Genomic DNA, 22,997 nt, shown 5'->3' with positions numbered 1-22,997 from the left:
AGCAGCACTCGGCTGTCACTGCCAGTTCCATAAACTTTGAATGGAGCGGCCAGGCACATGTTCGCCCAGCGTTTCATTCAAACTTTTTCTAAATTGTGGTGGCGACCCCTTTAAATAAACTTTGTTTTACTCTACACATGACTGCAGAACCAGACTGAACACCAGGAGCTGCATACACAAAATGGTAGAAGTTTCCAAGGAAAATTATTTGCAAAGTTGATTTTTCTTTTTATATAGTGGATTTAATAAAGACTAAATTTTTTCTTTTCCACTGCCATCATCGGTACTCCAAATGAGTACGTTCTGATATCAATGCGTCTGACTGCGGGAAAAGCGGGAGTTTGGAAGTCACTTACATACAGTTTATTTACAGGAATGAAGATAAATTCCCTAATAAAGTATTTTAGAAAATTTCGTAACTTTCCATGCTGGACAAAAACATTAAAAAAAGTTACTCTTTAACGTAAAGGTGGTTGCAATGGAGGCTTTCCCTTTCATTGTAAATTCAAGTATTATAAATTCTATAAAAGAGACCCTGGATTGTCTGTGGACCCCTGTATACAACAGAAATCGGATCTAAAACATCACTACTGTCATATTGACACTTTTGATTCCTCAGAAAAACTTTGGATGCCCAATATTGGATTGCCCAATGTTGGATTCCCCAATGTTGGATTGCCCAATGTTGGTCTGTCCAATGTTGGGTTGTCTGCTGTTGGATAGCACAATGTTGGATTGCCCAATGTTGGATTGCCTGATGTTGGATGGCCCGATGTTGGATTGCCCGATGTTGGATTGCCCGATGTTGGATAGCACAATGTTGGATTACCTGATGTTGGATTACCCGATGTTAGATTGCAGAATGTTGGATTGCAGAATGTTGGTTTGCCCGATGTTGGTTTGCCCAATGTTGGTTTGCCCAATGTTGGTTTGCCCAAAGTTGGTTTGCCCAATGTTGGTTTGCCCAAGGTTGGTTTGCCAAATGTTGGTTTGCCCAATGTTGGATAGCCTAATGTTGGATTACCCGATGAGGAGTTGTCCAATGTTGGTTTGTCCAATGTTGGATAGCCTAATGTTGGATTACCCGATGAGGAGTTGTCCAATGTTGGATTGCCCAATGTTGAATAGCACAATGTTGGATTGCCCAATGTTGGGTTGCGCGATGTTGGATTACCCAATGTTGGATAGCCCGATGTTGGGTTGCTCGATGTTGGATTGCCTGATGTTGGGTTGTCCAATGTTAGATTGCTCAATGTTTGGTTGCCTGATGTTGGATTACCCGATGTTGAGTTGTTCAATGTTGGGTTGCCCAATGTTGGTTTGCCCAATGTTGGTTTGCCAATGTTGGTTTGCCCAATGTTGGGTTGCCCAATGTTGGATTGCTCAATGTTGGATTGCTCAATGTTGGGTTGCCTTATGTTGGTTAGCCCGATGTTGGTTAGCCCGATGTTGTATTGCCCGTTCGACGATCTATAGCCAGTTTTATAGTCTTGTAAAATCCCTTAAAAATGGCCCAGACAAAATAGCTAGATATATTCTTACATCTATCTTTTTAGTCAAAATGCCACAAAATGCACATGAGAGAAGAGTTTTGGATAACCTCACTTTACTGCCACTGAATGAAGGCATTGGATACTGTTATATGGGCACTGTATGACGGCATTATGTGGGCATTACAAAACAGTTTTTGTTCATACAGTATTGCAATGCACAGGCAGTTTATTGCTGTCTGATGTGAATATTTTATGATGGCATCATATAGAAAATGAACAGCAGTATTATGAGGGGACCGGGTGGCGGTATTACATTAGCAATGTATGTAGTAATATGTTGTGTGAACATTTTCATGAGACTACCATATCTCAGTAGCGGGCCGGCCATATTGCTGGCAGACACCTCGCAGTAAGTCCAGTAGTAGTTTCCTTAGGACTATAGGGCAAAGTAATTATTGTACTTGAGTCATAAAGGGTAAATTAATAAATCTGGGCACCTGTCTCAATGAAGAATTGTAAATGAGGCAATTATTATTCTGAAGCAAGACCATTTGTAACCAAAGAAGGTACAATTCACACTCATGCCATAGCCCAACTCCGAATAGTGGGAATGACTGACCATCCAAGTCTCATCTCATTGCAGGGAACACCGATCAGCCCTAGCATTAAATCCATCTGTCTAATACTGTGCTGGACAGTGCCACCAAAACTGCATGGCCTCCACAAGACGTCGGTGGCATCTGGCACCAATGCAGATCCTTTATATCCTGTACTTTTCTCGGTGCAGCCTCCATAGATAGGACTTGATTTTCCAGCACGTCCCACAGATGATCGATCGGACTGAGTTCTAGGAATTTGGGGACAAGTCGTCATCTTCATATCTTTGTCATGTTCCTATACAATTTTGGGGTGTTGTAGCGGTTTTATTCTGCTGAGAAAGGGCACGGCCATTAGGATCCTTCTGCCATGATGGGAGAACTTGTTCTGTACAATGTTAGGTAAGTGGTCACATCCATATAATGCCAGGAGCCAAGATTTCCCAGAAGAACATTGCTCCATCATACAGCCTCCACTGGATTGTCTTCTTCCCATGGTGCCATCTCTTTCCCGGGAAATGATGCACATGCATCCGGCCGTTCACGTGATTCATCAGACCTTCTTCCATTGCTCCATGGTCCAGTTATATTCTACAGTAGCCAGGCTAGTCTTCACTTCCCATACACACTTATGAGCAATGGCCACCCAAGACCTAATCACTGGTTGACCTTCCTTGGACCACATTAGTTACTAACCACTGGACCCCCATAACACCCCACAAGATTTGCCATTTTGAAGATGCTTCAGGTTACACACCTATTCCAGGTATTCTGGGCTCCGCTTCATTCCCCTGGGTCCGCTGCCTTCTGTTGTGGTCTACATAGGGTTCTGCAGGTTGCTCAGCGTGGATCAATGACATAATCTCCCTAGACCTATTTGAGGTCCATTTAGACACACATCTGTGTTTTAGGATTGAGACTATCGTCCTATGTTTGGTGTGCTGTTTGTGTTTGTGCTTCCATCCCTTCTGGGTTCCACTTCATCCATTCTGCTGCTCCTCAGATTCCTGAATGTGCCTTCCTGCTTACTGCATCAACGCTCGGGGTCTGTATGCCCACTTGGACCTAAGGCTTAGAAGATCCACCTCACTTGGAGAAACTGACGCTTCGACTCGATTTAGACATCATAATTTGGGCTGGGTCAACGTCGCGCAGATCCATACTCTTTCCCATTGTTCTTGCTTTCAAAATATCAACTTCAAGAACCGACTGCTCACTTGACGTTTAAAATATCCGTCACCATTTGGTGCGTTTGTCACCAAATACTGGATGCTATTGGAGTCACCTGTCAGTGGTCGTAATGTTACGACTGATCAGTATATGTGCCTCTACTTCCACAAATACATTTCTAGAAGATTAATTAGAATATTTAGTCATATTCCATCAATATTAATGCTCATACACAACATGAGACCGAGCACTGCCACTCGTTATATGCGGCTGCCACCAGTCGTAACACCATGTAATCAATAGATGTTAAAGCAGTCAAATGGGACGGCCAGTAAAGCTGGTTGGCCTTCATCCAGTGCCAAGCAAAGTCCACCACAATTCATTTCACAAATTATCGTCTTTACATCAATATATGACCCTTATAAGAAACCATTGCGCCCTACCCCAAATATAGTCCATAATCATGTGACCAATCCTATGTGTGTCTCATATGACGGAACATGTGCAAAGAAAATCAAAAAATGACTAAATATGATACCAAAAATATTTAAACCTAAATATTCACAGTTTGCTTTATGTGTGTATTGTGTGTAATGTGTGTAGATAAAAGCGGGGCACTCACATTCCTTCCCTCCGACAGCACATGATGTAAGCCAGGATGGCAAACAGCACCAAGGCTACGGCAGAGGGCACAGCCAACGTGATGAGGAAGTCCGAGTAATAGTCCCTGCCCCTTAGTGTTTCAGATGGAGGTCTATACTCTCCTGCGTCAGGAAGGATCCCTTCCCCCCGCACAACTTCCTGAGTGATCACTACTTGCTTCATTTTATCCACCTAAAAGAAATAAAAGATTTTTTTTTTCAAATTTAAACTGTAATTGTCATTTCAGGAGAACTTGCAATGGAATGTCTAAGTGTTCCTCTAGCTCCTCCCTAGAATTTCTGTGTCTTACTCTGGCTCCTCCCTAGAATGTCTGTCTTCCTCTAGCTCCTCCCTAGAATGTCTGTGTCTTCCTCTAGCTCCTCCCTAGAATTTCTGTGTCTTACTCTGGCTCCTCCCTAGAATGTCTGTCTTCCTCTAGCTCCTCCCTAGAATGTCTGTGTCTTCCTCTAGCTCCTCCCTAGAATGTCTGTGTCAGCCTCTAGCTCCTCCCGAGAATGTCTGTGTGTTCCTCTAGCTCCTCCCTAGAATGTCTGTGTCTTCCTCTAGCTCCGCCCTAGAATGTGTGTCTTCTTCTAGCTCCTCCCTAGTATGTCTGTGTCTTCCTCTAGCTCCTCCCTAGAATGTCTGTGTCTTCCTCCAGCTCCTCCCTAGAATGTCTGTGTCTTCCTCTAGCTCCGCCCTAGAATGTGTGCCTTCTTCTAGCTCCTCCCTAGTATGTCTGTGTCTTCCTTTAGCTCCTCCCTAGAATGTCTGTGTCGGCCTCTAGCTCCTCCCGAGAATGTCTGTGTCTTCTTTTAGCTCCTCCCAAGAATGTCTGTGTCGGCCTCTAGCTCCTCCCGAGAATGTCTGTGTCTTCTTTTAGCTCCTTCCTAGAATGTCTGTGTCTTCTTTTAGCTCCTCCCTAGAATGTCTGTGTCTTCCTCTAGCTCTGCCCTAGAATGTGTGTCTTCTTCTAGCTCCCCCCTAGTATGTCTGTGTCTTCCTCTAGCTCCTCCCTAGAATGTCTGTGTCTTCCTCTAGTTCCTCCCTAGAATGTCTGTGTCGCCCTCTAGCTCCTACCTAGAATGTCTGTGTCGGCCTCTAGCTCCTCCCTAGAATGTCTGTGTCTTCTTCTAGCTCCTCCCTACAAAGTCTGTGTGGCGCCCCTGCGGGTCCAGTTGCCACAGAGGTACTGCATCTCAGCCAGAGGTGTGGTACCCCACTCTCGGGTAAGGAGGGAGCACTACCCGGGACCCACACACCTACATCCAACACTACACCACTCCAGACCAGCAGGCGGGGCAAGATGCACTTGGTCACTGCTAAGCCCTGTCCCTGGCTGGAAGAGGGGGAACCAAGAGAGAGGAAACCATGTAGTGGGTGTGGGTGGAGGAAGAAGTTCAGGGGAGCACTGAGAGAGGCATATAAAAGAAGGGTAGAAACATCTAGAAGGGTCCATTCCTGCTTCCAGTTCATGGAGCAGGAGTTCAGTTCAGGAGTTCTCAGGAGTTCAGTCCTGCTCAAGGGAGCAGAGGAGTAGGGCCCAGTCAGAGAGGCCCAGAAGGAGAGTGAGGAGAGAAGACAGGAGCAGTGGGAAAGGCTCCAGAGATAGAAGGGATCCTAGGGGCACGGCAAGTGCGGGATGCCACCCGTGCGCCCAAGTTCACGCTGATTGTGGAGGGATCAAGGCCACAGTAGGGGAACCGGCCCCAGACTAGTGGAGTACTTTAAGGCTCAGTTAGCAAACCGGAGGTGTGGTATCTTTATATGAGGTAGCCACAATCCACACATAATCAATGAAAAGGTGGCCATATAGGACCAAGGGGACAGACAGGATGTCGCCCGACAAGGCCCGCGGCCACTGGCTCGGGACACTGTGTGTGAGGCGCAGGGCAGGAGGGCGAGAGCCAGTGCAGGGAGACGACCTGGAGAGGTACACAGAAAGGGGTCCCGTTCAAGTGCACCCAAATTAAATTAGAGTTGACTGGATCACTTCCCCGGAGGACACAGGACGACGTGGGCGGTTATAATCTGGCCGTTGTAACCTGGAGCAGCGTGATAACTGTGAGTAAAAGCTTGAAGACTGCACCCCGCTGTGTCCTTGACTAACTCCTGCGCCACCTGCCTTGCACTACAACACCAACAACATCCACCTCTAAATTCCACTATATACTGCCCTGGGGCCAGCTCTGCCCGTGGAGAGTTGAATTATCTTTGCTGAGTCACCATCTGCCCCAGTGAATCTGCACCGCAGCGGCGGCGCCATAAGCCGCATACCACAGGTGGCATCGTGAACATTATTCCCAAAACTTTATTCCCCAATTGACTCTTCACTGTTCTTTATTTGACCACCCTGGGCCATGGACCGGGTCACTGCCACTGTGACTACCCCAAGACAGGACCGGCCAGGCTACCGAGTACCCCACGGCCCCAGGGGGCGCATCATCTGTGTCTTCCTGTAGCTCCTCTATAGAATGTCTGTGTTGGCCTCTAGCTCCTCCCTAGAATATCTGTGTCTTCCTGTAGCTCCTCCCTAGAATGTCTGTGTCTTCCTGTAGCTCCTCTCTAGAATGTCTGTGTCTTCCTGTAGCTCCTCCCTAGAATGTCTGTGTCTTCCTGTAGCTCCTCTCTAGAATGTCTGTGTCTTCCTGTAGCTCCTCCCTAGAATGTCTGTGTCTTCCTGTAGCTCCTCTCTAGAATGTCTGTGTGTTCCTCTGTCTTCTCCCCCTCCTGTTTCCATAGAATCTTATGAGAACCAACTATCATCTCCTATCTCAGTAATGGAGAAATATGTATTCACTGAAAATAGATTTTACCGTTTTTACCCCTAAATTGAGAGTGAACGATCAGTCCAGGTCGAGAAAGATACAGATTTCATTGATAAAATATACAGTACAGACCAAAAGTTTGGACACACCTTCTCATTTAAAGATTTTTCTGTATTTTCATGACTATGTAAATTGTACATTCACACTGAAGGCATCAAAACTATGAATTAACACATGTGGAATTATATACTTAACAAAAAAGTGTGAAACAACTGAAAATATGTCTTATATTCTAGGTTCTTCAAAGTAGCCACCTTTTGCTTTGATGACTGCTTTGCACACTCTTGGCATTCTCTTGATGAGCTTCAAGAGGTAGTCACCGGAAATGGTCTTCCAACAATCTTGAAGGAGTTCCCAGAGATGCTTAGCACTTGTTGGCCCTTTTGCCTTCACTCTGCGGTCTAGCTCACCCCAAACTATCTCGATTGTGTTCAGGTCTGGTGACTGTGGAGGCCAGGTCATCTGGCGTAGCACCCCATCACTCTCATTCTTGGTCAAATAGCCCTTACACAGCCTGGAGGTGTGTTTGGGGTCATTGTCCTGTTGAAAAATAAATGATGGTCCAACTAAACGCAAACCGGATGGAATAGCATGCCGCTGCAAGATGCTGTGGTAGCCATGCTGGTTCAGTATGCCTTCAATTTTGAATAAATCCCCAACAGTGTCACCAGCAAAGCACCCCCACACCATCACACCTCCTCCTCCATGCTTCACGGTGGGAACCAGGCATGTAGAGTCCATCCGTTCACCTTTTCTGCGTCGCACAAAGACACGGTGGTTGGAACCAAAGATCTCAAATTTGGACTCATCAGACCAAAGCACAGATTTCCACTGGTCTAATGTCCATTCCTTGTGTTCTTTAGCCCAAACAAGTCTCTTCTGCTTGTTGCCTGTCCTTAGCAGTGGTTTCCTAGCAGCTATTTTACCATGAAGACCTGCTGCACAAAGTCTCCTCTTAACAGTTGTTGTAGAGATGTGTCCGCTGCTACAACTCTGTGTGGCATTGACCTGGTCTCTAATCTGAGCTGCTGTTAACCTGCGATTTCTGAGGCTGGTGACTCGGATAAACTTATCCTCAGAAGCAGAGGTGACTCTTGGTCTTCCTTTCCTGGGGCGATCCTCATGTGAGCCAGTTTCTTTGTAGAGCTTGATGGTTTTTGAAACTGCACTTAGGGACACTTTCAAAGTTTTCCCAATTTTTCTCACTGACTGACCTTCATTTCTTAAAGTAATGATGGCCACTCATTTTTTTTACTTAGCTGCTTTTTTCTTGCCATAATACAAATTCTAACAGTCTATTCAGTAGCCACCAGACTTCTGCACAACACAACTGATGGTCCCAACCCCATTTATAAGGCAAGAAATCCCACTTATTAAACCTGACAGGGCACACCTGTGAAGTGAAAACCATTTCCGGTGACTACCTCTTGAAGCTCATCAAGAGAATGCCAAGAGTGTGCAAAGCAGTCATCAAAGCAAAAGGTGGCTACTTTGAAGAACCTAGAATATAAGACATATTTTCAGTTGTTTCACACTTTTTTGTTAAGTATATAATTCCACTGTGTTAATTCATAGTTTTGATGCCTTCAGTGTGAATGTACAATTTCCATAGTCATGAAAATACAGAAAAATCTTTAAATGAGAAGGTGTGTCCAAACTTTTGGTCTGTACTGTATTACAAAGTTGCTTATTTTCATGTGCACTATTCATTTATGAAAAAACATTTATGAAAAAAACAACATTTATGAAAAAACTCCAAAGACATACTGATAGGGAATGTAGATTGTGAGCCCCAATGGGGACAGTGCCGATAATGTGTGTAAATTGTCTGAATTGTAAAGTGCTGTGGAATATGTTGGCGCTATATAAATAAAATTATTATTATTAATAAACAATGACAATTTTCATCACTCTTATTCCCCTAACGTATGCTTTTTGCATACATCCACATAAGTTATATGGTCACTTTTGCAACTCTTTAGGTCTCCAAGGGGGCTAAGCAACCACCAAACACAACCTGCAGCACCAATTGGACTGTTTGTATTCCAACCTGACCATTTTCTTTGCCCCCTCTTTCCCTAAGATAAATGTTTGCAAAAAATTCTTAGTCTTTATTTCAAGAAATTACTGACCCAGTCACCATACATAGGGAACCATGCTGACGGTCAGCTTTATATTGTCTCTATGACCAGTTTTCAGATTGTGCTTGATTTTTGTGCTGTGACTTACCGCTTGGAGAGGTGGATAAAGAGCTGCTTCATTCAGTGTTTGGGCTCTGACCTTAAAAGGAACTTGACAGCTGACACATGCTGCTCAATCACACTAATTGTATGATTTCAGCCATTTATGTTTGACTCAGAGAAAACTATACTTTAAAAGCTGCACGGGAGACTAGTCAAGAAGGTGGGTCCCCAGCAGCTTCTCCACGCCAGCTCCTCTGGAGTGACAGGTTTCACCCTACGCCCTGCCAAGGAAATCAAAAGGGAGTTCACGTTCACACTGCTTACATCTTTTATATTATTTTTTTGCCCTTCAAGACTTGAGAGGTAGAGGAATCTATAACTATATAACCACAAATTCAACAAAAAAATTGTCACATCTGTCAAATATAGAGATCTCTGAACGACAGCCTGGACCAGGGGTTGGTGGAGTAGGACACAACCTAAGGCACCATTGAAGATGATAGGGTGGAAAAGACAGTGTATACATCCTCCCAGGAATGTTTCTTGATATCCCTGTATATTCACTAGGCGTATAACCTTACCAGTGAGATCTTACACCAGTCTATATGGAATTGTGCCCGAAACTTTTTATCACAACTTATGGCGGGTTCCATCTCCTGGCTGCACCTCAGCTGGTTCTGTGGGTTTTCAACTTCACGTAGACATGACGAGAACGCGACATCTGCTCCGACCATAACATAAACACTGGAAAACACATAAGTGAGTATCTATAAAAAATAATTATAATCTACATACAGATTTTATATTATAGTCCAGGGCTGCATTAACAATTCTGCCTTCTTCAGAGCTGCCATCAAAAAAATGTCTGGTGATTTCCACTCTTTGAATTCTTCTCTTTAATGTAATCTAATATAGTAAAAAAAAAATAACTTCCATTATAAAAGCACAGTTCAGGTTTTAAGTGTGCGTTCTGTCAACACGGTTGTGGATCGTTTCCTGTAACTACCAGCAGAATTGTGAACGCAGCTCCGGTGAACGAAACGGAATAGGATGAAACTCAGGTTCAGTTCAAGATACAGTGGGTACGGAAAGTATTCAGACCCCTGTAAATTTTTCACTCTTTGTTTCATTGAAGCCATTTGGTAAATTCTAAAAAGTTAATTTTTTTCTCATTAAAGTACACTCTGCACCCCATCTTGACTGAAAAAAAAAACAGAAATGTAGAAATTTTTGCAAATGTATTAAAAAAGAAACACTGAAATATCACATGGTCATAAGTATTCAGAGCCTTTGCTCAGACACTCATATTTAAGTCACATGCTGTCCATTTCCTTGTGATCCTCCTTGAGATGGTTCTACTCCTTCATTGGAGTCCAGCTGTGTTTAATTAAACTGATAGGACTTGATCTGGAAAGGCACACACCTGTCTATATAAGACCTCACAGCTCACAGTGCATGTCAGACCAAATGAGAATCATGAGCTCAAGGGAACTGCCCAAGGAGCTCAGAGACAGAATTGTGGCAAGGCACAGATCTGGCCAAGGTTACAAAAGAATTTCTGCATTACTCAAGGTTCCTAAGAGCACAGTGGCCTCCATAATCCTTAAATGGAAGAAGTTTGGGACCACCAGAAGTCTTCCTAGACCTGGCCATCCAGCCAAACTGAGCAATTGTGGGTGAAGAGCCCTGGTGAGAGAGGTAAAGAGGAACCCCAAGATCACTGTGACTGAGCTCCAGAGATGCAGTAGGGAGATGGGAGAAAGTTTCACAAAGTCAACTATCACTGCAGACCTCCACCAGTCGGGCCTTTATGGCAGAGTGGACCGACGGAAGCCTCTCCTCAGTGCAAGACATATGAAAACCCACATAGAGTTTGCTCAAAAACACATGAAGGACTCCCAGACTATGAGAAATAAGATTCTCTGGTCTGATGAGACGAAGATAGAACTATTTGGTAATAATTCTAAGTGGTATGTGTGGAGAAAACCAGGCACTGCTCATCATCTGCCCAATACAATCCCACAGTGAAACATGGTGGTAGCAGCATCATGCTATGGAGATGTTCTTCAGCTGCAGGGACAGGACGACTGGTTGCAATTAAAGGAAACATGAATGCGGCCAAGTACAGAGATATCCTGGATGAAAACCTCTTCCAGAGTGCTCTGGACCTCAGACTTGGCTGAAGGTTCACCTTCCAACAAGACAATGACCCTAACCACACAGCTAAAATAACAAAGGAGTGGCTTCAGAACAACTCTGTGACCATTCTTGACTGGCCCAGCCTGAGCCCTGACCTAAACCCAATTGAGCATCTCTGGAGAGACCTGAAAATGGCTGTCCACCAACGTTCACCATCCAACATGACGGAACTGGAGAGGATCTGCAAGGAAGAATGGCAGAGGATCCCCAATTACAGGTGTGAAAAACTTGTTGCATCATTCCCAAGAAGACTCATGTCTGTACTATCTCAAAAGGGGGCTTCTACTCAATACTGAGCAAAGGGTCTGAATACTTATGACCATGTGATATTTCAGGTTTTCTTTTTTAATAAATTTGCAAAAATGTCTACATTTCGGGGGGGGGGGGGTTTCAGTCAAGATGGGGTGCAGAGTGTAATTTAATGAGAAAAAAATGAACTTTTTAGAATTTACCAAATGGCTGCAATGAAACAAAGAGTGAAACATTTAAAGGGGTCTGAATACTTTCTGTACCCACTGTAAGTAAAGAGATAAAAAAAAACACCCAAAAAAAAAGATGAGCAAAAAGATTCACAGCCGGATCAGGGTCTGTATCCTGATACGCTCCTTCATGCTGAGCTCCAGACATTACACTGCACAGCAGCTTCGCCCTGAGTATTGCTGCTATACATTCAGTATGAGGCTTACCCTTCCTTCATGTCATTGATGGGGAGCGGCACTCGGCCTCCCCTGTCCAGGGCTGATGTGATATTAATGGCATTCAGACGATCCGGTTGCCAGACGTTTTTCACAGCTCCGAGAAAATCACCCAGAACTTCACTGGCCAACATTTCTTCTACATTCATGTTTCTAATAAAGAATTCAGCTTGATAAGGAAGTGGGAAATCTGTTCTCAGAAAAGAGAAAGCACATGAAAAACAACAAAATTACAGCATTATAGTGTATGTATACCCATATTACTAACTGACCTCGTATATATCTAGTATGCATCCTGTATTATACTCCAGAGCTGCACTCACTATTCTGCTGGTGGAGTCACTGTGTACATACATTACATTACTGATCCTGTACTGATCCTGAGTTACATCCTGTATTATACTCCAGAGCTGCACTCACTATTCTGCTTGTGCAGTCACTGTGTACATACATTACATTACTGATCCTGAGTTACATCCTGTATTATACCCCAGAGCTGCACTCACTATTCTGCTGGTGCAGTCACTGTGTACATACATTACATTACTGATCCTGTACTGATCCTGAGTTACATCCTGTATTATACTCCAGAGCTGCACTCACTATTCTGCTGGTGCAGTCACTGTGTACATACATTACATTACAGATCCTGTACTGATCCTGAGTTACATCCTGTATTATACTCCAGAGCTGCACTCACTATTCTGCTGGTGGAGTCACTGTGTACATACATTACATTACTGATCCTGTACTGATCCTGAGTTACATCCTGTATTATACTCCAGAGCTGCACTCACTATTCTGCTGGTGCAGTCACTGTGTACATACATTACATTACGGATCCTGTACTGATCCTGAGTTACATCCTGTATTATACTCCAGAGCTGCACTCACTATTCTGCTGGTGCAGTCACTGTGTACATACATTACATTACGGATCCTGTACTGATCCTGACTTACATCCTGTATTATACTCCAGAGCTGCACTCACTATTCTGCTGGGGCAGTCACTGTGTACATACATTACATTACGGATCCTGTACTGATCCTGAGTTACATCCTGTATTATACTCCAGAGCTGCACTCACTATTCTGCTGGTGAAGTCACTGTGTACATACATTACATTACTGATCCTGTACTGATCCTGAGTTACATCCTGTATTATACTCCAGAGCTGCACTCACTATTCTGCTTGTGCAGTCACTGTGTACATAGATTACATTACTGATCCTGAGTTACATCCTGTATTATACTCCAGAGCTGCACTTACTATTCTGCTGGTGGAGTCACTGTGTACATACATTACATTACTGATCCTGAGTTATATCCTGTATTATACTCCAGAGCTGCACTCACTATTCTGCTGGTGCAGTCACTGTGTACATACATTACATTACTGATCCTGTACTGATCCTGAGTTACATCCTGTATTATACTCCAGAGCTGCACTCACTATTCTGCTGGTGCAGTCACTGTGTACATACATTACATTACGGATCCTGTACTGATCCTGAGTTACATCCGGTATTATACTCCAGAGCTGCACTCACTATTCTGCTGGTGGAGTCACTGTGTACATACATTACATTACTGATCCTGTACTGATCCTGAGGTACATCCTGTATTATACTCCAGAGCTGCACTCACTATTCTGCTGGTGCAGTCACTGTGTACATACATTACATTACTGATCCTGTACTGATCCTGAGTTACATCCTGTATTATACTCCAGAGCTGCACTCACTATTCTGCTGGTGGAGTCACTGTGTACATGCATTACATTACTGATCCTGTACTGATCCTGAGTTACATCCTGTATTATACTCCAGAGCTGTACTCACTATTCTGCTGGTGGAGTCACTGTGTACATACATTACATTACTGATCCTGTACTGATCCTGAGGTACATCCTGTATTATACTCCAGAGCTGCACTCACTATTCTGCTGGTGCAGTCACTGTGTACATACATTACATTACTGATCCTGTACTGATCCTGAGTTACATCCTGTATTATACTCCAGAGCTGCACTCACTATTCTGCTGGTGGAGTCACTGTGTGCATGCATTACATTACTGATCCTGTACTGATCCTGAGTTACATCCTGTATTATACTCCAGAGCTGCACTTACTATTCTGCTGGTGGAGTCACTGTGTACATACATTACATTACGGATCCTGTACTGATCCTGAGTTACATCCGGTATTATACTCCAGAGCTGCACTCACTATTCTGCTGGTGGAGTCACTGTGTACATACATTACATTACTGATCCTGTACTGATCCTGAGGTACATCCTGTATTATACTCCAGAGCTGCACTCACTATTCTGCTGGTGCAGTCACTGTGTACATACATTACATTACTGATCCTGTACTGATCCTGAGTTACATCCTGTATTATACTCCAGAGCTGCACTCACTATTCTGCTGGTGGAGTCACTGTGTACATGCATTACATTACTGATCCTGTACTGATCCTGAGGTACATCCTGCATTATACACCAGAGCTGTACTCACTATTCTGCTGGTGGAGTCACTGTGTACATACATTACATTACTTATCCTGTACTGATCCTGAGTTACATCCTGTATTATACTCCAGAGCTGCACTCACTATTCTGCTGGTGGAATCACTGTGTACATGCATTACATTACTCATCCTGTACTGATCCTGAGTTACATCCTGTATTATACTCCAGAGCTGCACTCACTATTCTGCTGGTGGAGTCACTGTGTACATACATTACATTACTGATCCTGGACTGATCCTGAGTTACATCCTGCATTATACTCCAGAGCTGCACTCACTATTCTGCTGGTGCAGTCATTGTGTACATACATTACATTACTGATCCTGTACTGATCCTGAGTTACATCCTGTATTATACTCCAGAGCTGCACTCACTATTCTGCTGGTGCATTCACTGTGTACATACATTACATTACTGATCCTGTACTGATCCTGAGTTACATCCTGCATTATACTCCAGAGCTGCACTCACTATTCTGCTGGTGGAGTCACTGTGTACATACATTACATTACTGATCCTGTACTGATCCTGAGTTACATCCTGTATTATACTCCAGAGCTGCACTCACTATTCTGCTTGTGCAGTCACTGTGTACATACATTACATTACTGATCCTGAGTTACATCCTGTATTATACTCCAGAGCTGCACTTACTATTCTGCTGGTGGAGTCACTGTGTACATACATTACATTACGGATCCTGTACTGATCCTGAGTTACATCCGGTATTATACTCCAGAGCTGCACTCACTATTCTGCTGGTGGAGTCACTGTGTACATGCATTACATTACTGATCCTGTACTGATCCTGAGTTACATCCTGTATTATACTCCAGAGCTGCACTCACTATTCTGCTGGTGGAGTCACTGTGTACATACATTACATTACTGATCCTGTACTGATCCTGAGTTACATCCTGTATTATACTCCAGAGCTGCACTCACTATTCTGCTGGTGCATTCACTGTGTACATACATTACATTACTGATCCTGTACTGATCCTGAGTTACATCCTGTATTATACTCCAGAGCTGCACTCACTATTCTGCTGCTGGAGTCACTGTGTACATACATTACATTACTGATCCTGTACTGATCCTGAGTTACATCCTGTATTATACTCCAGAGCTGCACTCACTATTCTGCTTGTGCAGTCACTGTGTACATACATTACATTGCTGATCCTGAGTTACATCCTGTATTATACTCCAGAGCTGCACTTACTATTCTGCTGGTGGAGTCACTGTGTACATACATTACATTACGGATCCTGTACTGATCCTGAGTTACATCCGGTATTATACTCCAGAGCTGCACTCACTATTCTGCTGGTGGAGTCACTGTGTACATACATTACATTACTGATCCTGTACTGATCCTGAGGTACATCCTGTATTATACTCCAGAGCTGCACTCACTATTCTGCTGGTGCAGTCACTGTGTACATACATTACATTACTGATCCTGTACTGATCCTGAGTTACATCCTGTATTATACTCCAGAGCTGCACTCACTATTCTGCTGGTGGAGTCACTGTGTACATCCATTACATTACTGATCCTGTACTGATCCTGAGTTACATCCTGTATTATACTCCAGAGCTGTACTCACTATTCTGCTGGTGGGGTCACTGTGTACATACATTACATTACTGATCCTGTACTGATCCTGAGGTACATCCTGTATTATACTCCAGAGCTGCACTCACTATTCTGCTGGTGCAGTCACTGTGTACATACATTACATTACTGATCCTGTACTGATCCTGAGTTACATCCTGTATTATACTCCAGAGCTGCACTCACTATTCTGCTGGTGGAGTCACTGTGTACATGCATTACATTACTGATCCTGTACTGATCCTGAGTTACATCCTGTATTATACTCCAGAGCTGCACTTACTATTCTGCTGGTGGAGTCTCTGTGTACATACATTACATTACGGATCCTGTACTGATCCTGAGTTACATCCGGTATTATACTCCAGAGCTGCACTCACTATTCTGCTGGTGGAGTCACTGTGTACATACATTACATTACTGATCCTGTACTGATCCTGAGGTACATCCTGTATTATACTCCAGAGCTGCACTCACTATTCTGCTGGTGCAGTCACTGTGTACATACATTACATTACTGATCCTGTACTGATCCTGAGTTACATCCTGTATTATACTCCAGAGCTGCACTCACTATTCTGCTGGTGGAGTCACTGTGTACATGCATTACATTACTGATCCTGTACTGATCCTGAGGTACATCCTGTATTATACACCAGAGCTGTACTCACTATTCTGCTGGTGGAGTCACTGTGTACATACATTACATTACTGATCCTGTACTGATCCTGAGTTACATCCTGTATTATACTCCAGAGCTGCACTCACTATTCTGCTGGTGGAGTCACTGTGTACATACATTACATTACTGATCCTGGACTGATCCTGAGTTACATCCTGCATTATACTCCAGAGCTGCACTCACTATTCTGCTGGTGCAGTCACTGTGTACATACATTACATTACTGATCCTGTACTGATCCTGAGTTACATCCTGTATTATACTCCAGAGCTGCACTCACTATTCTGCTGGTGCATTCACTGTGTACATACATTACATTACTGATCCTGTACTGATCCTGAGTTACATCCTGTATTATACTCCAGAGCTGCACTCACTATTCTGCTGGTGGAGTCACTGTGTACATACATTACATTACTGATCCTGTAGTGATCCTGAGTTACATCCTGTATTATACTCCAGAGCTGCACTCACTATTCTGCTGGTGCATTCACTGTGTACATACATTACATTACTGATCCTGTACTGATCCTGAGTTACATCCTGTATTATACCCCAGAGCTGTACTCACTATTCTGCTGGTGCAGTCACTGTGTACATACAATACATTACTGATCCTGTACTGATCCTGAGTTACATCCTGTATTATACTCCAGAGCTGCACTCACTATTCTGCTGGTGGAATCACTGTGTACATACATTACATTACTGATCCTGAGTTACATCCTGTATTATACTCCAGAGCTGCACTCACTATTCTGCTGGTGCAGTCACTGTGTACATACATTACATTACTGATCCTGTACTGATCCTGAGTTACATCCTGTATTATACTCCAGAGCTGCACTCACTATTCTGCTGGTGGAGTCACTGTGTACATGCATTACATTACTGATCCTGTACTGATCCTGAGTTACATCCTGTATTATACTCCAGAGCTGCACTTACTATTCTGCTGGTGGAGTCTCTGTGTACATACATTACATTACGGATCCTGTACTGATCCTGAGTTACATCCGGTATTATACTCCAGAGCTGCACTCACTATTCTGCTGGTGGAGTCACTGTGTACATACATTACATTACTGATCCTGTACTGATCCTGAGGTACATCCTGTATTATACTCCAGAGCTGCACTCACTATTCTGCTGGTGCATTCACTGTGTACATACATTACATTATTGATCCTGTACTGATCCTGAGTTACATCCTGTATTATACCCCAGAGCTGTACTCACTATTCTGCTGGTGCAGTCACTGTGTACATACAATACATTACTGATCCTGTACTGATCCTGAGTTACATCCTGTATTATACTCCAGAGCTGCACTCACTATTCTGCTGGTGGAATCACTGTGTACATACATTACATTACTGATCCTGAGTTACATCCTGTATTATACTCCAGAGCTGCACTCACTATTCTGCTGGTGCAGTCACTGTGTACATACATTACATTACTGATCCTGTACTGATCCTGAGTTACATCCTGTATTATACTCCAGAGCTGCACTCACTATTCTGCTGGTGGAGTCACTGTGTACATGCATTACATTACTGATCCTGTACTGATCCTGAGTTACATCCTGTATTATACTCCAGAGCTGCACTTACTATTCTGCTGGTGGAGTCTCTGTGTACATACATTACATTACGGATCCTGTACTGATCCTGAGTTACATCCGGTATTATACTCCAGAGCTGCACTCACTATTCTGCTGGTGGAGTCACTGTGTACATACATTACATTACTGATCCTGTACTGATCCTGAGGTACATCCTGTATTATACTCCAGAGCTGCACTCACTATTCTGCTGGTGCAGTCACTGTGTACATACATTACATTACTGATCCTGTACTGATCCTGAGTTACATCCTGTATTATACTCCAGAGCTGCACTCACTATTCTGCTGGTGGAGTCACTGTGTACATGCATTACATTACTGATCCTGTACTGATCCTGAGGTACATCCTGTATTATACACCAGAGCTGTACTCACTATTCTGCTGGTGGAGTCACTGTGTACATACATTACATTACTGATCCTGTACTGATCCTGAGTTACATCCTGTATTATACTCCAGAGCTGCACTCACTATTCTGCTGGTGGAGTCACTGTGTACATACATTACATTACTGATCCTGGACTGATCCTGAGTTACATCCTGCATTATACTCCAGAGCTGCACTCACTATTCTGCTGGTGCAGTCACTGTGTACATACATTACATTACTGATCCTGTACTGATCCTGAGTTACATCCTGTATTATACTCCAGAGCTGCACTCACTATTCTGCTGGTGCATTCACTGTGTACATACATTACATTACTGATCCTGTACTGATCCTGAGTTACATCCTGTATTATACTCCAGAGCTGCACTCACTATTCTGCTGGTGGAGTCACTGTGTACATACATTACATTACTGATCCTGTAGTGATCCTGAGTTACATCCTGTATTATACTCCAGAGCTGCACTCACTATTCTGCTGGTGCATTCACTGTGTACATACATTACATTACTGATCCTGTACTGATCCTGAGTTACATCCTGTATTATACCCCAGAGCTGTACTCACTATTCTGCTGGTGCAGTCACTGTGTACATACAATACATTACTGATCCTGTACTGATCCTGAGTTACATCCTGTATTATACTCCAGAGCTGCACTCACTATTCTGCTGGTGGAATCACTGTACATACATTACATTACTGATCCTGAGTTACATCCTGTATTATACTCCAGAGCTGCACTCAATATTCTGCTGGTGCAGTCACTGTGTACATACATTACATTACTGATCCTGTACTGATCCTGAGTTACATCCTGTATTATACTCCAGAGCTGCACTCACTATTCTGCTGGTGGAGTCACTGTGTACATGCATTACATTACTGATCCTGTACTGATCCTGAGGTACATCCTGTATTATACACCAGAGCTGTACTCACTATTCTGCTGGTGGAGTCACTGTGTACATACATTACATTACTGATCCTGTACTGATCCTGAGTTACATCCTGTATTATACTCCAGAGCTGCACTCACTATTCTGCTGGTGGAGTCACTGTGTACATACATTACATTACTGATCCTGGACTGATCCTGAGTTACATCCTGCATTATACTCCAGAGCTGCACTCACTATTCTGCTGGTGCAGTCACTGTGTACATACATTACATTACTGATCCTGTACTGATCCTGAGTTACATCCTGTATTATACTCCAGAGCTGCACTCACTATTCTGCTGGTGCATTCACTGTGTACATACATTACATTACTGATCCTGTACTGATCCTGAGTTACATCCTGTATTATACTCCAGAGCTGCACTCACTATTCTGCTGGTGGAGTCACTGTGTACATACATTACATTACTGATCCTGTAGTGATCCTGAGTTACATCCTGTATTATACTCCAGAGCTGCACTCACTATTCTGCTGGTGCATTCACTGTGTACATACATTACATTACTGATCCTGTACTGATCCTGAGTTACATCCTGTATTATACCCCAGAGCTGTACTCACTATTCTGCTGGTGCAGTCACTGTGTACATACAATACATTACTGATCCTGTACTGATCCTGAGTTACATCCTGTATTATACTCCAGAGCTGCACTCACTATTCTGCTGGTGGAATCACTGTGTACATACATTACATTACTGATCCTGAGTTACATCCTGTATTATACTCCAGAGCTGCACTCACTATTCTGCTGGTGCAGTCACTGTGTACATACATTACATTACTGATCCTGTACTGATCCTGAGTTACATCCTGTATTATACTCCAGAGCTGCACTCACTATTCTGCTGGTGGAGTCACTGTGTACATGCATTACATTACTGATCCTGTACTGATCCTGAGTTACATCCTGTATTATACTCCAGAGCTGCACTTACTATTCTGCTGGTGGAGTCTCTGTGTACATACATTACATTACGGATCCTGTACTGATCCTGAGTTACATCCGGTATTATACTCCAGAGCTGCACTCACTATTCTGCTGGTGGAGTCACTGTGTACATACATTACATTACTGATCCTGTACTGATCCTGAGGTACATCCTGTATTATACTCCAGAGCTGCACTCACTATTCTGCTGGTGCATTCACTGTGTACATACATTACATTACTGATCCTGTACTGATCCTGAGTTACATCCTGTATTATACCCCAGAGCTGTACTCACTATTCTGCTGGTGCAGTCACTGTGTACATACAATACATTACTGATCCTGTACTGATCCTGAGTTACATCCTGTATTATACTCCAGAGCTGCACTCACTATTCTGCTGGTGGAATCACTGTGTACATACATTACATTACTGATCCTGAGTTACATCCTGTATTATACTCCAGAGCTGCACTCACTATTCTGCTGGTGCAGTCACTGTGTACATACATTACATTACTGATCCTGTACTGATCCTGAGTTACATCCTGTATTATACTCCAGAGCTGCACTCACTATTCTGCTGGTGGAGTCACTGTGTACATGCATTACATTACTGATCCTGTACTGATCCTGAGTTACATCCTGTATTATACTCCAGAGCTGCACTTACTATTCTGCTGGTGGAGTCTCTGTGTACATACATTACATTACGGATCCTGTACTGATCCTGAGTTACATCCGGTATTATACTCCAGAGCTGCACTCACTATTCTGCTGGTGGAGTCACTGTGTACATACATTACATTACTGATCCTGTACTGATCCTGAGGTACATCCTGTATTATACTCCAGAGCTGCACTCACTATTCTGCTGGTGCAGTCACTGTGTACATACATTACATTACTGATCCTGTACTGATCCTGAGTTACATCCTGTATTATACTCCAGAGCTGCACTCACTATTCTGCTGGTGGAGTCACTGTGTACATGCATTACATTACTGATCCTGTACTGATCCTGAGGTACATCCTGTATTATACACCAGAGCTGTACTCACTATTCTGCTGGTGGAGTCACTGTGTACATACATTACATTACTGATCCTGTACTGATCCTGAGTTACATCCTGTATTATACTCCAGAGCTGCACTCACTATTCTGCTGGTGGAGTCACTGTGTACATACATTACATTACTGATCCTGGACTGATCCTGAGTTACATCCTGCATTATACTCCAGAGCTGCACTCACTATTCTGCTGGTGCAGTCACTGTGTACATACATTACATTACTGATCCTGTACTGATCCTGAGTTACATCCTGTATTATACTCCAGAGCTGCACTCACTATTCTGCTGGTGCATTCACTGTGTACATACATTACATTACTGATCCTGTACTGATCCTGAGTTACATCCTGTATTATACTCCAGAGCTGCACTCACTATTCTGCTGGTGGAGTCACTGTGTACATACATTACATTACTGATCCTGTAGTGATCCTGAGTTACATCCTGTATTATACTCCAGAGCTGCACTCACTATTCTGCTGGTGCATTCACTGTGTACATACATTACATTACTGATCCTGTACTGATCCTGAGTTACATCCTGTATTATACCCCAGAGCTGTACTCACTATTCTGCTGGTGCAGTCACTGTGTACATACAATACATTACTGATCCTGTACTGATCCTGAGTTACATCCTGTATTATACTCCAGAGCTGCACTCACTATTCTGCTGGTGGAATCACTGTACATACATTACATTACTGATCCTGAGTTACATCCTGTATTATACTCCAGAGCTGCACTCACTATTCTGCTGGTGCAGTCACTGTGTACATACATTACATTACTGATCCTGTACTGATCCTGAGTTACATCCTGTATTATACTCCAGAGCTGCACTCACTATTCTGCTGGTGCAGTCATTGTGTACATACATTACATTACTGATCCTGTACTGATCCTGAGTTACATCCTGTATTATTCTCCAGAGCTGCACTCACTATTCTGCTGGTGGAATCACTGTGTACATACATTACATTACTGATCCTGAGTTACATCCTGTATTATACTCCAGAGCTGCACTCACTATTCTGCTGGTGGAGTCACTGCGTACATACATTACATTACTGATCCTGTACTGATCCTGAGTTACATCCTGTATTATACTCCAGAGCTGTACTCACTATTCTGCTGGTGCAGTCACTGTGTACATACAATACATTACTGATCCTGTACTGATCCTGAGTTACATCCTGTATTATACTCCAGAGCTGCACTCACTATTCTGCTGGTGCAGTCACTGTATACATACATTACATTACTGATCCTGTACTGATCCTGAGTTACATCCTGTATTATACTCCAGAGCTGTACTCACTATTCTGCTGGTGCAGTCACTGTGTACATACAATACATTACTG

General features: G+C 43.3%; 1 protein-coding gene across 4 annotated transcripts in view; it reads right to left on the bottom strand.

Annotated features, from left to right (window-relative positions):
• Window positions 1–22,997, bottom strand: part of SGCE (sarcoglycan epsilon) — a 141,495-nt gene that overhangs the window by 20,993 nt on the left and 97,505 nt on the right. For all 4 annotated transcript variants that reach the window (XM_073677337.1, XM_073677334.1, XM_073677336.1 and 1 more), the window contains 3 exons: window positions 11,798–11,996; window positions 9,494–9,656; window positions 3,882–4,093 (listed from right to left, as the gene is read on the bottom strand). In XM_073677337.1, coding sequence (XP_073533438.1) covers window positions 3,882–4,093; window positions 9,494–9,656; window positions 11,798–11,996 — 574 coding nt within the window. The remainder of the gene's footprint in view (window positions 1–3,881; window positions 4,094–9,493; window positions 9,657–11,797; window positions 11,997–22,997) is intronic.

The sequence above is a fragment of the Phyllobates terribilis genome, unplaced genomic scaffold (genome assembly GCF_046119375.1).
Source record: "Phyllobates terribilis strain yellow unplaced genomic scaffold, ASM4611937v1 Scaffold_4__5_contigs__length_816908805, whole genome shotgun sequence".
Taxonomy (NCBI): Eukaryota; Metazoa; Chordata; class Amphibia; order Anura; family Dendrobatidae; genus Phyllobates; species Phyllobates terribilis.
Note: the sequence above shows the minus strand (reverse complement) of the source record. Positions and strands in the feature narration are given on the sequence as shown.